Source organism: Apis mellifera, linkage group LG7 (assembly GCF_003254395.2).
Source record: "Apis mellifera strain DH4 linkage group LG7, Amel_HAv3.1, whole genome shotgun sequence".
Classification (NCBI taxonomy): Eukaryota; Metazoa; Arthropoda; class Insecta; order Hymenoptera; family Apidae; genus Apis; species Apis mellifera.
This window is the reverse complement of record NC_037644.1, coordinates 11,098,850-11,119,841: the sequence shown is the minus strand read 5'-3', so window position 1 is coordinate 11,119,841 and position 20,992 is coordinate 11,098,850. Positions and strand designations below refer to the sequence as shown.

Here is a 20,992-nt window from a genome sequence, read left to right as displayed (position 1 = left end):
TCTTCTTATAATTAATAAAATATTTCCAACTGCCAATATTAATAAATTTCCTCAAAGAGAGAAATATCCATTTCCATCTCGCTCCAGTTATCTCCAATTCTCTTGAAAACCATCTGATAAGAACGAATAGCATGACGCAAAGAAATCGAGAAATTATCGAGAGGACTGCGAGACAAAGAAGAAGAAGAGGAAGAGGAGGACTGAAGAGACGACGACGACGACGACGACGACGAAAAGGAAGGATGATGAAGAAGAGGTATACCTTGCCCGGGGCGCTGCAGGCAGATGCCAGTACGTGTACTTGCATGCACACACACACGTTTGTAAGAGCCGTTTCGGTTAGCCCGGGGGCGAAGGCGCGGAATCATGCAGCGTGGAAGAAGGAGGAGGAGGAGGAGGAGGGCCCCCTCCGCCCCTCTGGCCCCCATCGTTGCACGGAAGATGGCCCCGGGGGCACACGCGGAGGTGTACCCCACCACGAACCACGGAGAGGAGCAACGGTCGTTCCGCTGCGGGCGCGGAAACGAGAGGAGATAGCGGCGAGCTTCGTGCACCCTCCGCACCCTCTCCCCTGTCTCCTAGCGGCGAAGGGCGGAGGGCACCGTGGAGGAGGAGGAGGAGGAGGTGGGATTCACGGTGCCCCGAGGACGTTCAGCGAGACAATACGCTGTTCGTGGACCCTGCGGCGACTTCACGACGGACCGCTTGCCTCTCCTCTCCTCCTCTTATTCTCCTTTCGTTTCTCTTTCTCGCCGTTTATCCGCTTTCAGCCCCCTGATATTCGTCCTCGGATTCTCTACGCGCGTTCTTGTTTCGCAGTTTTTAAACAAGAAGACCATTTGTGATGTATATTCTACTTCTTTCTTGCAGAGTAGAGCGAAGTCGATTGTTCCTCTTTCTCTTTATCGTGGATTGAGTTTTGTATCGATTTCGAATTTATTAAAAATGATAATATGTTTGAATAATTCTTCTTGTCAGTTTAATATTATATTCTTCTTGCTTTTTCTTCCAAACTGAAAAATTGAGAAAACCTCTGCGATGTACAATCGAACATCTCTAACCAAGATTTCTTACTCTAAAAGCAATACACCACACGTAGATAATTTTGAACACACCAAATATGATACTTGATATTTAAAAATTACTTGAAATATTAGATATAAGGCATTCAAAGCTGCCAAATTTAAAATATTCAACTTGCAAGAAACGTATATATATATAATTCTCTCACGAATAAAACATTCTTATACGAATAATTTCCAGCACACATATTTGAAACGCTAAACGCGAAGCCGATCCAACTATCCAGCTATCAACTCTGTGCTAAAAGATTTCCAGAAAGAAAATTCAAATGGAATCCATCGATAAACACCATTGACGAATACCATGAATCCATCCAGAGGCATCCAACGCTGCCAAGTTTCAAAAGACTTCAACGATGCAACCAACGGATGGATGTACAAGGAAGTCGTCGTTTCTCCCGGAGAAGTAACCGGTAACAAGGATTATATTCGCGGAAACTTCGTCCTTGTTTGCGGGGGTGGGGCGGAGGGAAGGTGAAGAAACTATCTCCGCGGCTACGTTCCGTCTTTCGATGTAATAAAGTGCACCACGACCTCGCTCCGGGGATGCTGCACCTCCTCCCCTCCTCCGCTCTATATATACATATACATATATATATATTTGTCTTCCCTTCTTTTCCACGGATTCTTTCTCGCCCTCTCCTCCACCTTTTCGCCCGCCTTGTGTGCCCGCTGCTCGTGGAAGGGGGTGGGGGTAACGATGCCCCGAGGCGGGCCTCGTCCTCCTCCGCTGCCGCGCCGCGCCGCGCCGCGGTAACGATAAGCAACGAAATGAAATATTAATGAAGTACCCTGGGCGCGCGCGACCATTTTTCGCGTCGCGTCTCACCACCGACGCCTCGGGTGTCGAAGAAAAAGTCGCGGGGGAGGGAGGGGGTGAGGATCATCCGGTGCTTCCTGGGGGTGGAGAACGAGGAACGGGTTGGGGAAGAGGAGAGGAGAAAACCGCTGACGGGAGCTGTGTCTCGCTCTCGGTGGATAAAAGTAAATTGATGACGAGGTAGGATTTTTTTATCAGGGCCGGTGGTCAATCCTGTAAATCCTGGGATGAGGGTGTTTCTTTCTTTTTTCTCTTGGTATTATTGTTGGAATATTTTTCGGGTTGTATCGAGTTAGTAGACGAAATAGAATAAAATTTTAACAATAAATTTCGATAATTTATTGTTCGAAGCAGATAATAGGTTATACGAAGATAGGATCAATTATAAGAGCTGTAAATGTTATTTCGAGTATTTTAAATAAAGTGAGTGCTTTATTCGAAATTTTAATTAATTACATTTTCATATTGTTCATTCTTAATGCTATTATTGTAACAACATAATAAATGAATACGTTTTATTCGTAGATATTTTTTATTTTCATACAAAGATATTGTTTTTAAAGAAATCAAATTTATGGATCCCATATTTATTAAATCGCGTTCTTCATAATCCCTGCAACATCGTCAATTCTATGATATTTCTTTTAGCTTCGAATCATCGAAGCTCTGTTTAACGAAATTTAAAAGAATTGAAATTCAGAATTTTTTTGGCTAAATCGCATAATCTCCAATCGTTCAAGTTGTAAAATATCTCGAGTAAATCTTTCCAACTGTTGTCACAGGTTTATATCTCTCACTTTTCCAACGATGATTTCTCGTCTGGATGCAATTAGCCATACCGTGCGCGTATGCAACTAACATGGATTCGTCAAGGAGAACGCGGATCGCTTGTGAAAGGGTTAATCTATCACGATATATCATTCGAGCATCTGGCTGGTCATCAGGGAGTCAATCAACGACACGTCGATCATATTTTTCTCGCGCAAAGAGTTTCCTCGATAATTAACCATCGACACAATCGCACTTTCGATCACACTTTCGAGACATAATTTCTGCGTGAAAAACATAAACTGCGCGAATCCATTTGAGAGAGAGAGAAAAAAACTCTCGAATGAATATTATCACAGTCGGGAGCTGAGAGAAACCGTTTAAAGTAATTACTCAAAAAATTTTGAATAAAAAGTCGATTCACGTTCAAGTCAAAACTCTAAATATGCTACGATACAATTAAGAGTTATCTGTACAAGCAGTCAGTTTTGATTTGTGTCTCAACGTTCTCAAACATAAGTTACACAAAAGAATTAAAAATACGCTAATAAATAAGAAAGGTAAGCGTTTCGAAAATTGATAGCTCATTTTCTAATCTAATTATGCAGAGAAACAGTATACAGATTCAGGAAATACATTATATATATAGCGAAAAAGAAAAAGTAGAGGAAAGAAAATAAAGAAAATCTGCCGACCATAAACGAAACTTTCAACACCCTCTAAGAAACTCTAAGAAACCAAGATCCAATCCCACCCCACGAAAACAGAAAAACATAATATAAAAGCGATAGAAGGCAGGAGGATTCGGACTCGAGGAGCGAGCTAATTCGCCGAAGCCGCGTTTTCACGAACAATGCATGAAAATAACCCATTGCACACTTTTACCACGGCGGTTCATGTCAGCGTGGTTGCATTTGCGATGAATGCGAGATACCCCGGGCAATTCCCTAATTGCAGTGAGAGGCAAACGAGGCGGATGAAAGAGAGAGAGCTGGATGACCGCCGCGCGACAAGGACGGCGAATCTTATCGAAAGAGAAAGACAGAGAGATGGCGAAGGCTAGAGAACGGTGGAAAAGGGAGAAGGAGAGAGAGAAAGCTATTCTCAGCTATGCTTCGAGCGCTCCAGAAACACACCGTATCTCTCTCTCTCTCTCTCTCCACTCCACGTTCATCTTCCTCCTTCTCGACCAGCATCCCCTCCCCCCCTCTCCTCGCTATCTCTTCTCCCTTTCGCGACGTGTGCAACCGCTTCGAACGGCTCGAACGCCCCCGCGAGCCAACACGGGCCAGCGCCTTCTCCGTGTATCACCGTCTCCCCTCGATCTTCACGATCTTCACGAGTCGCCCCCGGGATCCAACTGCCTATAACCAGACTTCACGGAGCGAAGAAAAGGGAACTTGGGATCCTTTGCCAACGTTTCCCTCTCTCGATGTCCCTCCGCGCGTCATTGCCGCTTACTTCCATTACCTCCGTCCCCGTTCTCGAGTCGAGAGAATTTTCGAGCATGCTTGAAAATCGATGGATCGTCTATATAAAATATATATATATATATATATCGATTTTGTCGCGTTTCGTTATTATATACGGGAGAAGGGGAAGATTCATCGAAACGTGTCATCGTTTCCAATTTCAGCCGATTTTTTTTTTTTTATAAAATGATAAAAAAATCGAGTACGGGCCAACGATCCCGCTCCCGTATTTAATATATCCTGCTCCCCGACGCGATATCATTGCATTTTCCATGCCAATTGTTTTTAATAACTCTGCATTCAAATGAAGCAGAAATTATCCTTCCCTCCTCCCCTGTTCAGCGTTCTGTAAGGGGGAAAAAAACGGGAATTCGACGAATCAATTTATTCGAACAATAGGGTATTTGTGTATTTTGTATCCGTGTAAAAAAAGAAGAGGGAAAAAAAAGAAAAATTAGCGAATAATAAATAATTCGTAACCCTGTCGCGCTCACTCTCGCTTTCTCCCGTTCTATCAACGATCCGGAAATAAACGACAAGCCGATTAATCACGCCAGTACAGTTATCGATTCCACCCGCACCGATCCTTCGATATAACGGCCGATATCGTGTCGGATCGCGATATCGAATCAGTGAACCGGATCATCTGAATCCAGCCATTCGATGGAAATGCTACGTCCGCCATCGTCCAAAAATCGTCGAGTTATTTGTCTAATCGTCCTTGCACATCCGATAACGGCGCATCCACGATCCGAGGCTGGCATAATTACGAAACGCTTGGAGCCGAGGGGGTGAAAGTTCGCGGCATAACGTGACAAATCCGTCCATTTGACAAACTGGTAAAAAGTTTGCTTTTGGTTATTCGATTGTTTCCCTTACCTTTATCATAGCGAATATATAGGTTATACGCAGGTTATGTTTGGCGGGAAAACGAAAAAGTTGAGGCGCGCGGGAGTAAATCTTATTTCCAGGGATAAATACGAGGCGCGCTCAAGCGGCGGAGTTTAAAAGCTCGGCGTGGCCCGCTGGTGCCTGTTAATGGAGTGGTTATGGGAGAATTATTAGACGAGTGTGTGAGATTAATTGCGGTTAAGCCTCCTCGTTAAACTCACCGAACGGATTGAATTATAGCCGTCGGTGACGATAAAATAAACCCGCGTTATTACACTGTAATTTTCTTCGCCCGTGGATAGGCCGTTCCCTTTGTCGAAATACATTCTTCTATTCCTCGTTCCATTCCATTTTATGCACACGTCATATTTTATTACGTATTAAACGTAGAAATCAATTGGACGATCTTCTATCGCGTTTTATATCGCTTCCAAGATTTTAACGTTTGTTTTAAACGTTTTTGTCTATTCGAATTGAAAGAATATTGATTAACGCGTCTAAGGTTTGTTATTTTGTTCTTTTGAACAGATTTAGAAAATTCTACAACGGAATAAAAATTTCGAAATAATTTGAAACGTATTCTGATTGATATTTAATCGTCGAATGGATATTATTGAATTACTGTAATCAGATTATGGATATTGCTATCAGTCACGATTATTCTATTCTTACACGCCTCAGCTTTTATTCAATCAACAAATCTATCAAATCATCTATACAAATCTTTTCTTTATAAATCTAAAAAAAAAAAGTACAAATGGAAAGTATTCCAAAAAATTGTACGATAGATAATCTTTATGAATAATTTATTCATTTTGTATCATTTGATCTCGTCTTAATGAAAACAAGAGAAGTAGGAATTGAAAAGGAAAGAAGAGAGATACTCGACGACTTTCAAACTTACTGACCTCGAACGAACTTTTGCCTTTCTCCTCCAACTTTAACCCTTCAAACTGACGAACGACATTCGTCCCAAATTCGAATATCATCATTGGAAACTCGATCAAAATCGAGATCGGTATCGAACGATAGGGAAGATTATTGAAATTCACGAGGTTCGTTAATTTCGTTCGATCCTCGCGTGCGAATAACAATGGCTGGATACTGTTACGCGATTCCAATCGCGTTTATATTCGTTTTATAATGGCCGATAAATTATCGTTAATGCGACAAGCGAGTGAAAGAAAGAAAAAATATCGAAACACGAAGATTACACCGTCCATCCTGTCCATCAATGATCCTGCGATTATATTGCTTTCGTTCATGCATCGAATTAGGTTTGAATTAGAATTTTTATAACGATTCCACGTGATCTGCCTATCGTGGCAATTTTTCATGCCAATTTTTCATGCAATCTTGGAAAGAAGAGGAAGCGAGATCTATCCGCTCGATTTCATCTTCTACGTGTGTGTATAGCGTATAGTAAGATGATTCTCATCTAATATAATAGCGTGATCACGATCGTTCTGACAAGTTGTTATCTTTGATGGTGAACGGTGGCGTGTCTGAAACTTATACGTGGCTTCCACTAATCCAACTCCTTAAGTAGCATGACCCTCGCGCGAGTAAATCGAGTAACATTCAGCTTCCACGTATTACGAAAAGAGTAATCATATTTCTGAAACGTAATTGAAAAGGATCCCAAATTAGAAAACTCGTAAACTCCATTAAACTCATACTTGCATTATCCGAATTTAATAGTTCGTCATGTTTGAAATTATGCACATTCGAAAGATTAAAATAAACTTGTGACTTGAAGTAGCAGAAATACGTGGAACGTTAAAAAAGAATATCATATCAAATGTTCCCTTACATCGATAAATATTCGCGCATTTACTGAAAATTCAAATCTTCACTCACGTAACCTGCAACAAAATAAATCCAAAAAAATTGTTAAAAACATCCGCAATAATTAAATAATAAATTTTATGAAACAATTCGTCTAATATTTACAATTAAAAAGTCAATATTTTATTTCCAAAAAATATCATATCAAATGTTCTCTTACATCGATAAATCGCGAATATTCGCATTTACTGAAAATTCAAATCTTCGCTCACGTAACCTGCAACAAAATAAATCCAAAAAAATTGTTAAAAACATCCGCAATAATAATAAATTTTATGAAACAATTCGTCTAATATTTACAATTAAAAAGTCAATATTTTATTTCCATCAAGAGGATATACGACCTAAGATTTTCAAACAAATATACATATATACATATATACGCGATTATATTCACAACCGGTGTCCCCGCTTTCTGCCAAGAATTCCACGATGGAAATCGTGGAACCCGCGATGAGGAGGGTTTCGTGTGGACGGAGAAAGAGCGAGGGCCCCAAGGCGGTTAATAAACGTTATTGGCGGGGCCCCGTGATCGCGCTAAGGTGGGAGTTAAGGCCCAGAGCGCATCCCACGGCCATCTATGGGAGCCTTTTCTCAGGGAGCATTCGGTTACCTTTACGTAAGCGGGCGAAGGCTAGACGAGGACGAGATAGGACGATTGAACGAGGACAACTCCCGACGTGGACGTAGAAAAAGGGGACGTAGAAGAAGGGGGTGAGAGAGGAGGAGGAGGAGTGGGAGGGAAAGGGGTATCGCAGGCAGACTCGAAGAGAAGGAGCCCGGGGGCTGTCTGGAATCTTCTCAAAATGATTCACAGCCTCCGGTAATTTACATTCGCTTGCGTGGGTGATCGTCGGAGTCTCGGTATCCGGGGTGGGGGTAAGGGGGGGCAAGGGGACCAGTACTCCTCTCTTCGCCGACTGCCATCGAAAAGGTTAAACATACACCCACAAGAGGTCACGTAACCAGCCGAAGAGAAAGAGAAAGAGTTCGCCACCTTCCTCCTTCTTTTACGTTCCACGTGTATATAGGAGGGAACGTGGTGCACAGCCGTCGATGCGCATCAACGGTTAGGCGAGCCGAGTTGACCCGTTAAATCCGTTGGAAATGACGAAAACTGGTTAAAGCCACTTTGAGTATAATTAAATCGTTCATTCGTCGCGGCCGATTGTTGTTATTACGTTTTGAATAATGATAAATTATTGAAGTAAGTTCGTGGAATTAATTAATTTATTCGTAACTTTGGTTATTAAATTAGTAATATTATTAATATCCGTGTATTTCAATGGAACGATGCTTAAGCTTCGAATTCAATTAATTAATCTAATTTATAATTTATTTCGTTGCATTTGTATTCGTTAAACCTTCTGTCGATGGATTTGAAATCGAATGAGATTGTGCATGGATGGACAAAATTGGTAGATCCCTTTTTTTATAAAAAAATATCTCGAGGAAAGATGATTAAACAACCATCAAGTTTTTATCACTCTTATACGCAGCTCGTCTCGAATTTCAGAAGAGGAGAAATTTCAGAAGGGATTTGGGAGACAGTGGTCCCCCACAGGGGATACTTTTTAATGCTCTTCGCGAGCTGTATCCTGCAAATCGGATTTAATGCTTCGTGACTTCATTGGACGGGCCACTGGAAGTCGTTCTGTCAACGTTTTTTAACCATTTGGAGCGTTCCAGGGGGTCGAATGCCTCTCCGCTTTTTTTCTTGGCACTTGATGTCTTTAGTTTCGCTCCACCGATCCAGACTCGGCTCATCAATCGTTTCCTCGATCATTCAAAAATCATTAAAGAAGCATTCGTGATGCACGATCACCATCGTTACATCAGCAAATAGAAAGGAAAATGTTAGCTGGAAATTCTCGAGCTTGAAAAATTTTTTCCTTCAGAGACAAAGAATTCTACTAACGATTGATTATTATCTCTTTCTCTCTCCATGATTTATTCAAAAGTGGAAGAAATCACATTATACAAGGGAAGAACAAAAGTCCAATAAAATATCGATTTCACTAAACTCCATGTAAATCTTGCACTCGTTAAATAATATTCCAAATAATATTCCAGTATGAAACGAGATGCGAGCAAAGAGAAACGTAACACGCGATTTAATTGCCTCGACTCGCGTGGACGAGGACTTGTACCGCGGTTCTCTAGCATTAACAGAACTATGAAAGGACGAGAGGGGAAGGAAAAGGGAAAAAAGAGAGAAAAGAAAAGAAAGGAAAGGAAGAGAAAAGAAACGGAATTGTGGAAGAGAGAGAAAAGAAGGAAAGAGACAGGAGGAGGTTCTCGCCTTGGGCACGACACGACCCGTTTCAAAGACACGTAGGGCCAAACCAGAGGGCAAAGGAGGGAGGGAGACACTTCTCCCTAAAATATATGGAGCCACGGGCAACACTCGGACTCTCCTCGTTACATCCTGGTGCACGCCTCGGGCTCTCACTGTTCTGTATATATATATCATATGATACAAAAACATCGCGTTATTTTCATCTTCCTTCATCGCGAACGCGTTGTCTCTGTCCTGTCCATCGTTCTCCCGTCTCTTTTCTTTGCTTTCCTCCCGCGGACGAGGCAAGAAAGTTGCCTGGGGGCATGTGACCACCACCACCATTATGCCCGCGCCTTCCTACTCTCCTTCTCGACCTCCTCCTCTTCGTCGTCCCCTCTACTCCACGTATACTCGACGAATGCACTTCGCCACGGTGTACGTGCGTGCGTCCTTCCTCGTCTCCTTCGTCATCTTCGATAAACGAGAATTACGCATTCGCGGTTGAGACCATATCAGAGATCCGTAGATGCGTACCAGTTTGACAATGCAGAATTTTCCTTATTTTTTTTTTCTAATCTTTCATGAGAGAGAGAAGGATAAATTCGTAATAATTTTCGTTGTGCAGTTGGAATGAATTATCGACTCGTTGTTTAGTTGATCAGAAGATCGAAACAGGTGAAGGGAATTGAGTGAAAAAAAATTAAATATGGTATATAAAATTGATTTTCAATTTAAATGGAAAAGCTTGTTCGGGTAAATTCTTGTTTTTCTTAAACGAGGATAATAACTTCCTGCGAGAAGTTGTTAAACGAACGAACGATTCGAAACGAAACGAAACAATGGCTCGTTTCCTTTAAACGGTTCCTGTTTAATACATAGCATTCAATGAAATATCCCAATAATATATAGTTAAACGTCATTGGACGGATCATTGACAAAGGCATATAAACGCTAATTTCACGAAAGTACTCATGGGGAAGGTAAAGAGTAGTACAAGAGTTTAACGAGTTACAACTTGGTATAACCGTGCATCAAGTTTTTCTCCCCAAGGAGTCGAACAAGTGGACAAATATATATATATATAGAATCCATAAATCTATTAAAGACTGAGGGAAAAGAGATGGATACGAAGAGATGGCTAATAAATTGACGACGATTCCGATAAAACTAGCTGTAAACTGTGCTCGTCTCGAGTCCATTAGAAAGATAACACGACGAACCGCAATCGTGTTTTCCCCTCCAATCAATCCATCATTGCGAACGCCACTTGATTCGTCTCTTCGACGCTCGAAAGGAACGATTCGCTCGATTTGTTTTTGTGGAGAGAAATCATGAAAGAAACGAAGAAATAAGTAAGAATTACGATGAAGGGGAATGTGACGAGTTAATTGCTGTAAATGTGACGAGTTAATTGTAATTTTGAAGAGAAGAACTTGAAAAGAAGTTTGAATTTTGTTAAAAATAATAAATTTAGGAAATTTTAAGGATTATAGGTTGATAATGTATTGAATTGTAAAACAGAAAAAGTTTTGTAAAAAAAAATTGAAGGTATAAAACTCTGATTCGTTCTACAATTCTACAATTAGAAGAGTAGTAGAGAAAATGTAAGTTATCGATCGTCAAGTAGATCTGGAACACGAAACACAGACATGCTCGATATTACGAATTTCTGGATCGCTCTGACTCACCCATCCTAATTAGATAAGTAGGGGAAAAAACTAATACAAAACCATCTTTATTCGCGCTTTAATTAATTCTTCTCTCGTTAGTCTCCGCTCTTTATGGTACTCTTTGAAAGATCTCCTTTCTACGATGTTCTATTAAACAGATGTAGCAAAAGCAAACTTAAAATCTTTCGCAATACGATAAACGACAAACAGAAAGCACATTCATTATATTTCTCTCTTCAGAATTCAAAAGACAAAAAAAAAGGCTTACAATTTCAAATAAAATAAAACAAAAACTCTCTCCTTCGACCTTTTTTCACTTATACCCATCCTAAAACCCATCCTAGATCAAGAAAGGATACATTTCACAATATTCCCTTTTAGAAAAATTTATACAGTCAAATTTTACATCAAATTCCTTCCTTTACCATTCTTCTTCGATCTCTTTTACGCCAAGAAAAAAAAGCAAAAATTCATTCTTCTCCTTTCCCTTTCCACCAATCGTCCCTGTTGAAAAAAAAATGGCTCAACATCATTTCCATATTTCCACGAATTAACTATTTCTTCTTTGACGAAGATGGCATCATCATCGCGGAATCGGATAGCTGACACCGGTTTCCCTTCGATCGACCAGAACCGTGGCAAAAAAAAAAAAAAACGTGGCGGCCCGGATCGATGCCCAACGATTTCGAATGTTACTCGAAATGGGTAAGTAACGAGTAGCCCCCTTCCCCTCACGTGTCCACCGACTCGTGGCACGTATATACACGAGAGCGTCACTTTGTCCCTGACGAAGTTAGCGTTTACGTATGCGAGCAGCATCGTCCGGTGGGTTTGGAAGTGCCCCGGGCATTCTGGAACGATGTTGTCGGCCGTGGCCCGTTCCAGCCCGGGGCGGCTCGAGTACGACGGGCACCGAGAGGCTCGCCTCCCTTTATATCGGCCCTCGCCAACTGCCCCATTATTCTCGATGGCCGATGGCCAATCGTATCGGCCGAGCACCAACTCTCTAACTTTACGAGGCATACCACCCGGCCAAGGTGGCCGGCCCTCCGCTTGGAAAAGCTCCAGCTGGGGGATTCGACGAGAATCCATCCTATTCCCTTTCCTTCGGCCGATTATATTTGTCCTTTATCCTTTGTCTCGTATGTCGACGTCCCGTGTGATTTTTCCAGCGTACTTGGTCTGGAAAAGAATTCGAAGTTTGAAGAAATATTGGAAATTGTTCTCGGTACGATTATCTATTCCGTTTGGTTGGTGAAATTTTCAGAGAAAGAGAAATTTTGGAGGGAAATTTGCTCTTGAAGTTTCGAAGAAGATTGTCGAATTATTTTCTGGACGAATAGAATCGAAGAAAAAATAAAGAATTAATAAGACAAAATTTTATGCATATATATATAGGATATGCAAAAATGAGTCGAATTTTTCGATCGATCAGTATGTAAACAATACTGCCGAAAAAGAAGAAGAAGAAGAAAAAGAAAGTACATTAGCCCTGTACAGACAGTATTTTTACACAACAAGAAAAAAAAAACAAGAAAAGAAAGTAGTGATTCGATCGAAGATTACCCCCTTCCGGGATAAGATACAACGGCCCGTAGGGTGTTCGATCCTGTTTTCGTATATATAAATCTTCCGGACAACTCACTTCCCCTCGCCAGTAATTTCAATCGTGAAATCATCGATTCCTTTCATTCGCGCCGATATCACTCCGAAACGCGACAATATCGCCTGCTCGCCGGTAATGACGCACGTCCAATGCTTCTTGAGGATAATTTATAGCGGCGCGCAATTACCATCGCCCTCCTCCTCCTCCTCCTCCTCCTCCTTTGGCCGACTTAAAAAAGGTAAATGAACGGGTGGGCACGACCGGGAGGAGGGAAGGGAGGGCAATACCGCGCATACTAAATATCTCATTAGTTAACTTGAAGGTGGATTCGCAAATTATTGTTATTAGTATAACGTTAAGTGGAAGCGGTAATAAATACGGGAGAAAGGGGGGGGGGGCAGATAGACAGAACCGTTTATCTAAATTGTTTATCGAGCAAATTATTTTCGAAGGTGAAAAAATTACACCGAGGTCGTGGCCGATAAGCACGCCCAGTAGGCCATCGTCCATCGCGTTTCCGTTTCTTTTCCCTTCGATTGTGATGAAAAAAATGCATCTCTATGCGCGATAAGAGTAAAAGTTTGGGGAATAATAAAGTAAATAAGAATATATTAATTGATGGAAGGGTTGTTTCTAAAATTGGAAATATTATTTACGAGAGTATGTGCGAATTGAAATTCTTATGAAACGTGCATTTTCTTCACATTCTGCAAATCTATTTGCATGATGAAAGTTGCGTCGTATAAAATTTATAATGATATTAAAAAAATCGCTGATGAATCAACGATTAAAACATTTACAATGCAATTTTAGTGTTAGAAATTGCCTTAAAAGTTACTAAAGAATGTACATAAAAAAAACGTATAAAAAGAGAGAATGATGAAAAACGTTAGAGACATCCTCCATCCATTACTTTTTATGAAGATGAATAAATTGCGAGAATGTTCTAAAATCATACGTATTATAAATATACGATACACGATCCTTTAAGAAAAAAAAGAAAGAAATCAATGTTCCTTGTGCATTATAATTTGTTTCGAGAAAAAAAATGTCATTCGAGAGGAGAAAAATATCATCACGGTACGCATCAATCTGCAGAATCGTATCGACGAGGTATGCGAAAACAAAACAAATATCGATTCTTAGATAGATAAGTCCGAGTGTTCGTACGAAGACCGACCTCCTCTCAAAGAGCAGGGGAGCTCGGGGCGGTTATCAAAAGGCCGCGAGACGCCCAAAGCAAGAGGATCCAGGATCCACCGTTGAAATGGAACAGGATGACGAACGCGATAATCTAAATTAAAGAAGCTAGACATCGGATTAAGGGATCGAAACGCGGAGAGACCGCGACACCCCGGGCGTGCAACGGGATGAAGTTGTTTCTCCGTTGATTAAATTTCATTTGCATCGCAACAAAGTTGCCGAGCCCCACTTTTCCCGCCGGCGCGCAAATCGAGTTCAAATTACGCACGTTGTGTCGTAAAAAGTAACCAACTAAGCAGTACGTCGAACTCGTATAATGGATCTAAGCGATCGAATCTGAAACGTGGAACAGTAAAAGATTGGATAAGATTGCACGGGATGATCAACCATGCAGCGTAAAAGTTATTCATCCTGAACGAATAATGGATTTCTTCTCGAGAATATCGAATAATACATCTGTTTTGTATAAAGACGACGATTTTTCCCTCGTGCTACGCATGTTTGGCATATTTTGATTAAAATATATAAATGCGACAAATATTAGATAGATTGAATATTCGAAAATCTGGATTTAAATTAGAGATTAATTAATAATAGTAGTTAGAAATTGAAATTTAATCTCGATATAACTCGACCAAAGCTCAGATTTATCTTCTGTTTTAGTTCGTTGGTGTACATAGAAAAGAACTAGAGTGAGGAAAAGAAAAAAAATATATGTATTAAAATAAAACTTTATCAGTCAGTATTTATGCAACGTTTGCTGCTAATCGAGATTAAATTTCAATTCAATGCTATGGGATCTCGGAATAGTTATTCAACATTTACCGTGCGTAAGTTGGCGATAGAGAAATAGTGGAAGAGAACGTGGTTGGAAGTTGTAACGATGATAACCGCGAATATCGAATTGACCGGGGGGTTGAAGCCAATTGACACACGGGGTAGAGTGGGGTGACCTCGAGGGTGAAGAGGATTGCAAGCTCAGAGCGCTTACGGGAAACGCTGCCGGCTGGTGGAGAGCGGAAAAGGGGGATAAGGCTGACGTCGAGATAGCCGCAGGTGGTGGTGGGGATACGCAGTGGTGGGGAAAGTAGCGCGAACGCGGTGACGCCGGCGAAGACACTTCAGTCTTGTTAAAGCTACGGTGACGTGCGGTTCGTGCTCGTTATACATATCGAAAGAAAACACGTGAACTGTGACCACGTGGATCTGTGCGTGACAATCTATTGCGCGATCACCTGCACTGTGTGCACCGGGTTCAAGTGTTGAGTTTATTTTTTTTTTTTTTTTTTGGTGAGCAGTCGGGAAGATTTTTTTTTTTCGGGACGCGAGAACAACCGTCAACCTGGAGCCCACGTGTCAGAAACGGTGAGTGATAAAATATTTGCTTTTGTTCGATAGATGGATGAAATCGTGAAATCGATGGTGCAAATGTTTAGTGGAATTTTTAAGCTCGTCGTGAAATTATTTAAAAAAGAACTCGAGAAAATTTTTATTTTCGACTTTTGAACGATTTTTTTACTGTGTATATAATTACAGTAGTTTTCGAGATATTTGCAAAGACGTATAACGAAAATGAATAAAAAAATCGATCAAAGATTATATTGGATACAAACCACGATTTGATTCGATACAAATATAATATATTTTGTTTCGTTTTGTTTTTCGAAACAAAAATAATTTACCAGAATAATTACTGCACTCCAAATCCGCGAAATGCAAAAATAAAATATACATCTCGAAAATTAAATCAATCGATTATATGCATTTTTGAAAAAATTGTTCAAAATATTATAAAATCCAAAAATTATCAAAATCGGTGAAAAAGTTTCTTTTTTAAATAATTATCACGAAATTATTTATTCTTTATCTTCTTTACTTGTATAATTCTTAATCATTATGAATAATATTATTATCATTTATTATATTCTAAACATAAGTCGTGAAAAGTATTGTAGTATATATTAAAAAAGAATAGAAAAATCCATAAATGTATTTCATGCTCCGTTTTATTTTCTCTCTTACGTTTTCCTTTCAAAATAAAGTTAAAATAATAGATCATTTCACGCAAGCATAATGACGCAAGCATTTCAAAGTTTAAAATACTCCAACATTATTAAATTTATAATTTCGTTATCGTACAACATTAACATTTGATTTAAAAAAAAAGAAAGAGAGAGGGAGAGATTATAAATATTAAATTCCACAGAGCAGATTGGAGATCTAAAACAATCTTCGTATCACGTGATTTATCTAATCAATCGTTTTACTTTCGCGCTGACTGCATGGCAATTAACTATCTAGCGAATTTACCGCTTAGACATAGTTAGCAGATAACGCACGACATGCCTCTCTCCTCATCAGCCACTAATTTAAACCTCTCGCCTAATGCTAAACCCGTCTTTAGTGAAATTCTATGCAGCCCGTAGCTTTCTACAGTCGCAACCTTCCCTCGTTCTTTACAATTGACATAAAAACTATAGAATGTACAATTAATACGTACATACTGAAATTGGAAAGAAAAAGCAAAAGTTTCCTACTTTTCGGAATAATTATCCTCGTTTCTATTTTTCTTCTCCAATAATCCAATTTTTAATCTTTAACTCGCGATTATTATTAGATTGTAAACGTTTATGCAAATATTCGATACGTTTATTAACAATATTATATATACATAATTAAAATGTAAATGAAGATTTTTTTTTCGATAAAGATTACTTTATATTATTTTATTTTCTAATTTATTCACAATTCATCCGCGATAAATTAACGAGCTAATACTCGAAAACGGATAAATCCATCCACCAATTAAGCGTCTTGATATCCATCAAATGTCAAGATCGTTCTCCGTAATTAATGAAAACGCGATTCAAATTTAAATAAATCGATCACGCATCGAGCGATGACGAGCAAGCATTTATCTCGTTGATCACGATTAACCTCGTGATTAACCTATCGGTTCATCGTTCAACGTGTAATATTACTTCGTCGAAAAATATTTAAGCAAACGCGAAGAAGAAAAAAAGAAAAAATTGAAATGTTAACGCGATGATCTCTCCGTAATTTTAAAAAACAAACAAAAGATAACGACGGGTTAGCAATGTTCGAACGGTCAGAGGATTGCAGAACACCGAAGGTGCACAATGAAATTGCTCAATTGTAACCTGCATTCCAACGTCATCGAACAATGCTTTGCGATCAATTATGCATCCAGCGTTCTCTCCAACGGTGACATATCGTGTCGCATGGAATCCGCTTTCGAGAGCTAATACACTGCCAAGAAGTAACTCGATACACGTTGCACAAACCCTCGATCGTTTCGTTCCATTTCATCGTGGATTATCAATGGTTAACAAGAAATGATATAAGAAGATCGGGAAGTTGAAATTGCATAGGTTTTGAACACTTGGCTTGTGCACGGTGTTACGTTTTGTGTAATCAAATATGATTCCTTTCCTTGCAGATTAAACAAGAAGATTATTGAACGTTTTAATCATTATTTTGAACATAATTCTGATACTGAATAAAATATAGCTGATTGTATATAAATGAAAAAAAGAAAAATTCGTGACAAAAATTCATCGAGTTGATCCATTGGAAATTTGTTACTCTTATTTTGATAGATTTCTCTTGCTACTTTAATACATAATACATAAAAAAAATCCGTGATTGGCATCCAAACTTTGTCAATTAATCGATAAACATTCGTCTAACAGTTCTTCCCTCTTCCCTGCACTCAATTATTTTCAATAAAAGAAACAGGGAAAAGAGAAAGCAAAAAGCAAAGAAGAAAATAGAAAGAAAAGCTCGAAAATGTTTCTCGATTTCGAGAAAAATTTAGGAGAACGAGCTCGACAACTAACTCTTATTTAAATTTTCTCTCGTGTGAGGGTTTTAAAGCGGAACCGATCGTACCGTATCGGGGCAAGATTCCAAGCTCTGTGGAAGCGACGAACTATGGAAGAAACGTTCCAGTTCGTTAAAACGTTCCCTGCTATCTGAAATAATTACCGGCCTGTCATCCGGAGGGGGGGATCCGTGGCAATCCGTGACAAAACGAGATAACGGTTCAACCGTGGCCCGCAACACGGTTGTAGGAAGCGCGTTCCTCCATGAAAATGACGGAACGATGTTTGCTATTTATCTTCCTATATATATAGTTCACTTATTTTTCTCTAAATCTTCGAAAATTCTGAAATAGGACACCGAAATGCGATGAATTAACATATAAAAGATTAAAATATGCGCAATCGAAGTTCTCACGCTCTTTATTTTTTTTTAAAATTCCGGAAGGATCGACAAAACGCAATGAACGAGGACGTTGTTCGATAAAGGAGGTTGCAACATGTTTTCCGCGTGCCTCCATTTAATATCGTTAATAACGAAGCCACGAGGACTGTTGCCGTGAAATTTGTTCGTTTTAACCGTTCCGCGCGATCGATCCGGCTGATAGATCGATCAGGGGGGGGGGGGGGGCTGTTTCCTACGAAGATCCGGTTAGCCCCGTGGCGAGACTCGCATCAGTCACGAGTCTGACAATCGCGATATCGAGTAACTTTCAATTACGACCGATCCGTGACGCTTTGACGTTCTGTGTATTCTCTCGTTAGAAAGAGAGAGAGAGAGAGAGAGATTCGAGAATCGTTGGCCTCCGTGCACCTCCGGTTTAATTAGCGAATGGCTGTGTCGTAAAATTATTTTCGATTTCCATTTTTTTTATTTTTTCCCCCTTTCTTCTTTCTTTTCCCTTCTGTATATATTCTTTCTGTTTATAAGCGTTCTGGACATTCTGTTTGATTTATAATAGGTTTTAATAATAGTAGTTAAATTTTTATGAAAGTACGGCGATGGGCTGACGATGGCTCCAACTTGTGTTTATCATCGTCTTATAGTATATATATATATATATACACTCGATAGACTAAAAATTATTATGTACTAAAGAAAGTAGTGTCTACTAGTGTGTTATGTAAATTCATTCGATTCGTCGAGTGCCATGTTTAATGTTGTAATGAAAAATCCATTGATGGGTGTAATGGCATTAAGAGAATCTTTATTAGTTTAGAAGAATTTGTGTTTCCTATATATTATATAATCTTATTTGCAAATAAATTGATAGTTTTATTTTCGCAATCAACCGAATCAACAATTTCGATTCTCGATTTCGAACCATTCAAACTCCTTTCCAATTCAAAATTTTTCTTACTCTTATCATCCCTCGAAACGAACCGTCGTCTCGTAGATAGACTTGAATGAAATAATACTCGAAAAAGAAAAAAAAAGCATATCGACCGATATAACAAAAACTGCAACAACAATCACAGAAATCGAACTTTCTCTTCTCTCTCTCTCTCTTCGCTTTGAAATTCAACGTTCACCGTTCGAAACACGTATACATACATACATATATACATATATATACACCTATTCCGCGACATCTCGTTCTCGATAGCGAGAACGCTTTCAAACTTTTGAAACCGGTTACCGTTGCCGCGCCACCATGCATCCCGGCCGACGTTGCACCGACGTTGGCAAAAGGAAGGGTGGTAGGTGGTGGTGAAGGGAGCCGTAGGTGGAGAAGGAAGGAGGGAGGGAGGGGTGCGACGGCGGCGGCGGCAGCAGCGTTTCAGAGAACGGACGTGGAAGGGATGTGGACTCTGTGGAAATTGTGCTGGGGTAGGAAAACCGGAGGGGGGTTGGAAACTGACCCGAGGGATCGCCCCGGGCTTAGACGAGCTCTGCAGTTGCCGTAATTAGAACCGAGCGCCCTGGGCGGCTGGCCGACGGCTGACGAGTCTCCTGCGGACTGAAATTATTCATGAACCTGGCTCCCACCCACGGCGAAATTTTCCCGTAAATATTTTCCCTTGTCAGATATATACATATGTGTATATGTGTGTGCGTGTGTATGCGTACGAAGTTTTCGAATTCGATGAGAAAGAGAGAGAAAGAGATCGCGCTTATGCAAAAAGGACATTATTTTTTTTTTCCTTTGGGATGGGCCTGTGTCATTGCACAAATGGAAATTTTTACGAGGCTGTGCATATATAGAGTTTTCAGGGTTTTATTTTATTCGACGAAGTGTTGGTAGGCTTTCTCAAGATTTTGTTTATTTATTTTTTTTGCAAAAATTCTCTTTTCGAGAATTCTCATTCGAGATATGAAGGATGAAGCGTTTGAAATTTTATGAAGCTGTAGATACAATTTTCACTGGTTTATTCGATGATTTGCTTTTTGAGTTTTTGGGTAACGAGATATGGAAATATTTATATAGGATTTATTTTTTTTAAATTTGGAATTCTAATGATCGGAGTAATGTAAAATAACGACATCAATTTCGATTTTAAGATTCGCTATTTTTACTCCATAATTTTTAACATTTATTTATCTTAATATAATCGTTCCATTGTGATAAAATAGTACTCTCTATGAAGGATTGCAAATTATTCGGGTTAGAATTCGGGAAAAATTAGGAAAAATGCAGAGAAGAGGAAAGGGGGAATGTTTGGCTATTATAATCGAGGAGAGATTTTTAATCAAACCGATTCAATCGCCATTTAGATTTTATGATCGAGCCGATCATCAAACAGATTTTAATGAAACTTTCGATGGCGTCTCGTTTAATGGGTTCGAGAACGGATATTAATTAATCGTTAAAAAAACGCTACGAATTAAAATAATCAGTAACAAATTACCGTGCTCTGTGTAATTACAGTAGTCGATGCACTCGATCTCGCTACATCCATCGATCCATCTTCCCCGCGGAAGATCGAAATACACGTGACGCAGATTGCAGAACAGAAAGTCGGATTACAAAATATCTGTATGTAACATCTAACAACGCATCGGCCTCGTCAAAGCAATAAGATCAAGACCGCCGACTGCGCGGTATTCCTCTTATATTTTATCGATTAATTACAACGATCGTTTCTATCCAACTGTTCCCACATCCCACATCGATCTTCTCCAAATTGTATCTCCCTGTATCCCTGTTTGAAGAGCACGATCGTTCGCCAACTGCGCTTCTCGGGATCCTCGTCGACGGATACATCTTCAGATCGTGAGAGTATTTCAGATATAGACGCGATGTCAGATTCGTCGATGAGTTTCCGTTTATGCGTTCCGCAAGCATTCAAGTATTGAATGCGAGTAAAGTGGAAAAATATTTGTTATAAATAAAGAGATTGAATGTTGAAATATTAACAGAGAAATGAAAGTAAAGATGGGTTTAAACAAATCTGTTTGCGTAAAAAATCCTCAGGTCGCGTATTTAATAAGCGGTCTAAAAATGCAAGTTGCATCATTGGAATTTTTTCTTTTTTTTTTTCTAAAATTTAATATCATTCAAATTATT

The 20,992-nt window shown here is 39.7% G+C and overlaps 1 protein-coding gene across 4 annotated transcripts in view; it reads left to right on the top strand.

Moving 5' to 3' along the window:
- Positions 1–14,757: 14,757 nt before the first annotated feature.
- LOC411214 (BTB/POZ domain-containing protein kctd15-like) overlaps positions 14,758–20,992 on the top strand; it is a 36,705-nt gene continuing 30,470 nt past the window's right edge. For 2 of the 4 annotated variants that reach the window (XM_016913100.2, XM_026441964.1), the window contains exon 1: positions 14,758–15,006. Coding sequence is in view for 2 of the 4 variants with exons in the window: in XM_026441963.1 (XP_026297748.1) it covers positions 19,457–19,491 (35 nt within the window). In the remaining 2 variants the exon portion in view is untranslated. Of the gene's footprint in view, positions 15,007–19,253; positions 19,492–20,992 lie in introns of those variants that run through there. The other 2 variants (XM_026441963.1, XM_006565508.3) reach the window with 2 other exon arrangements.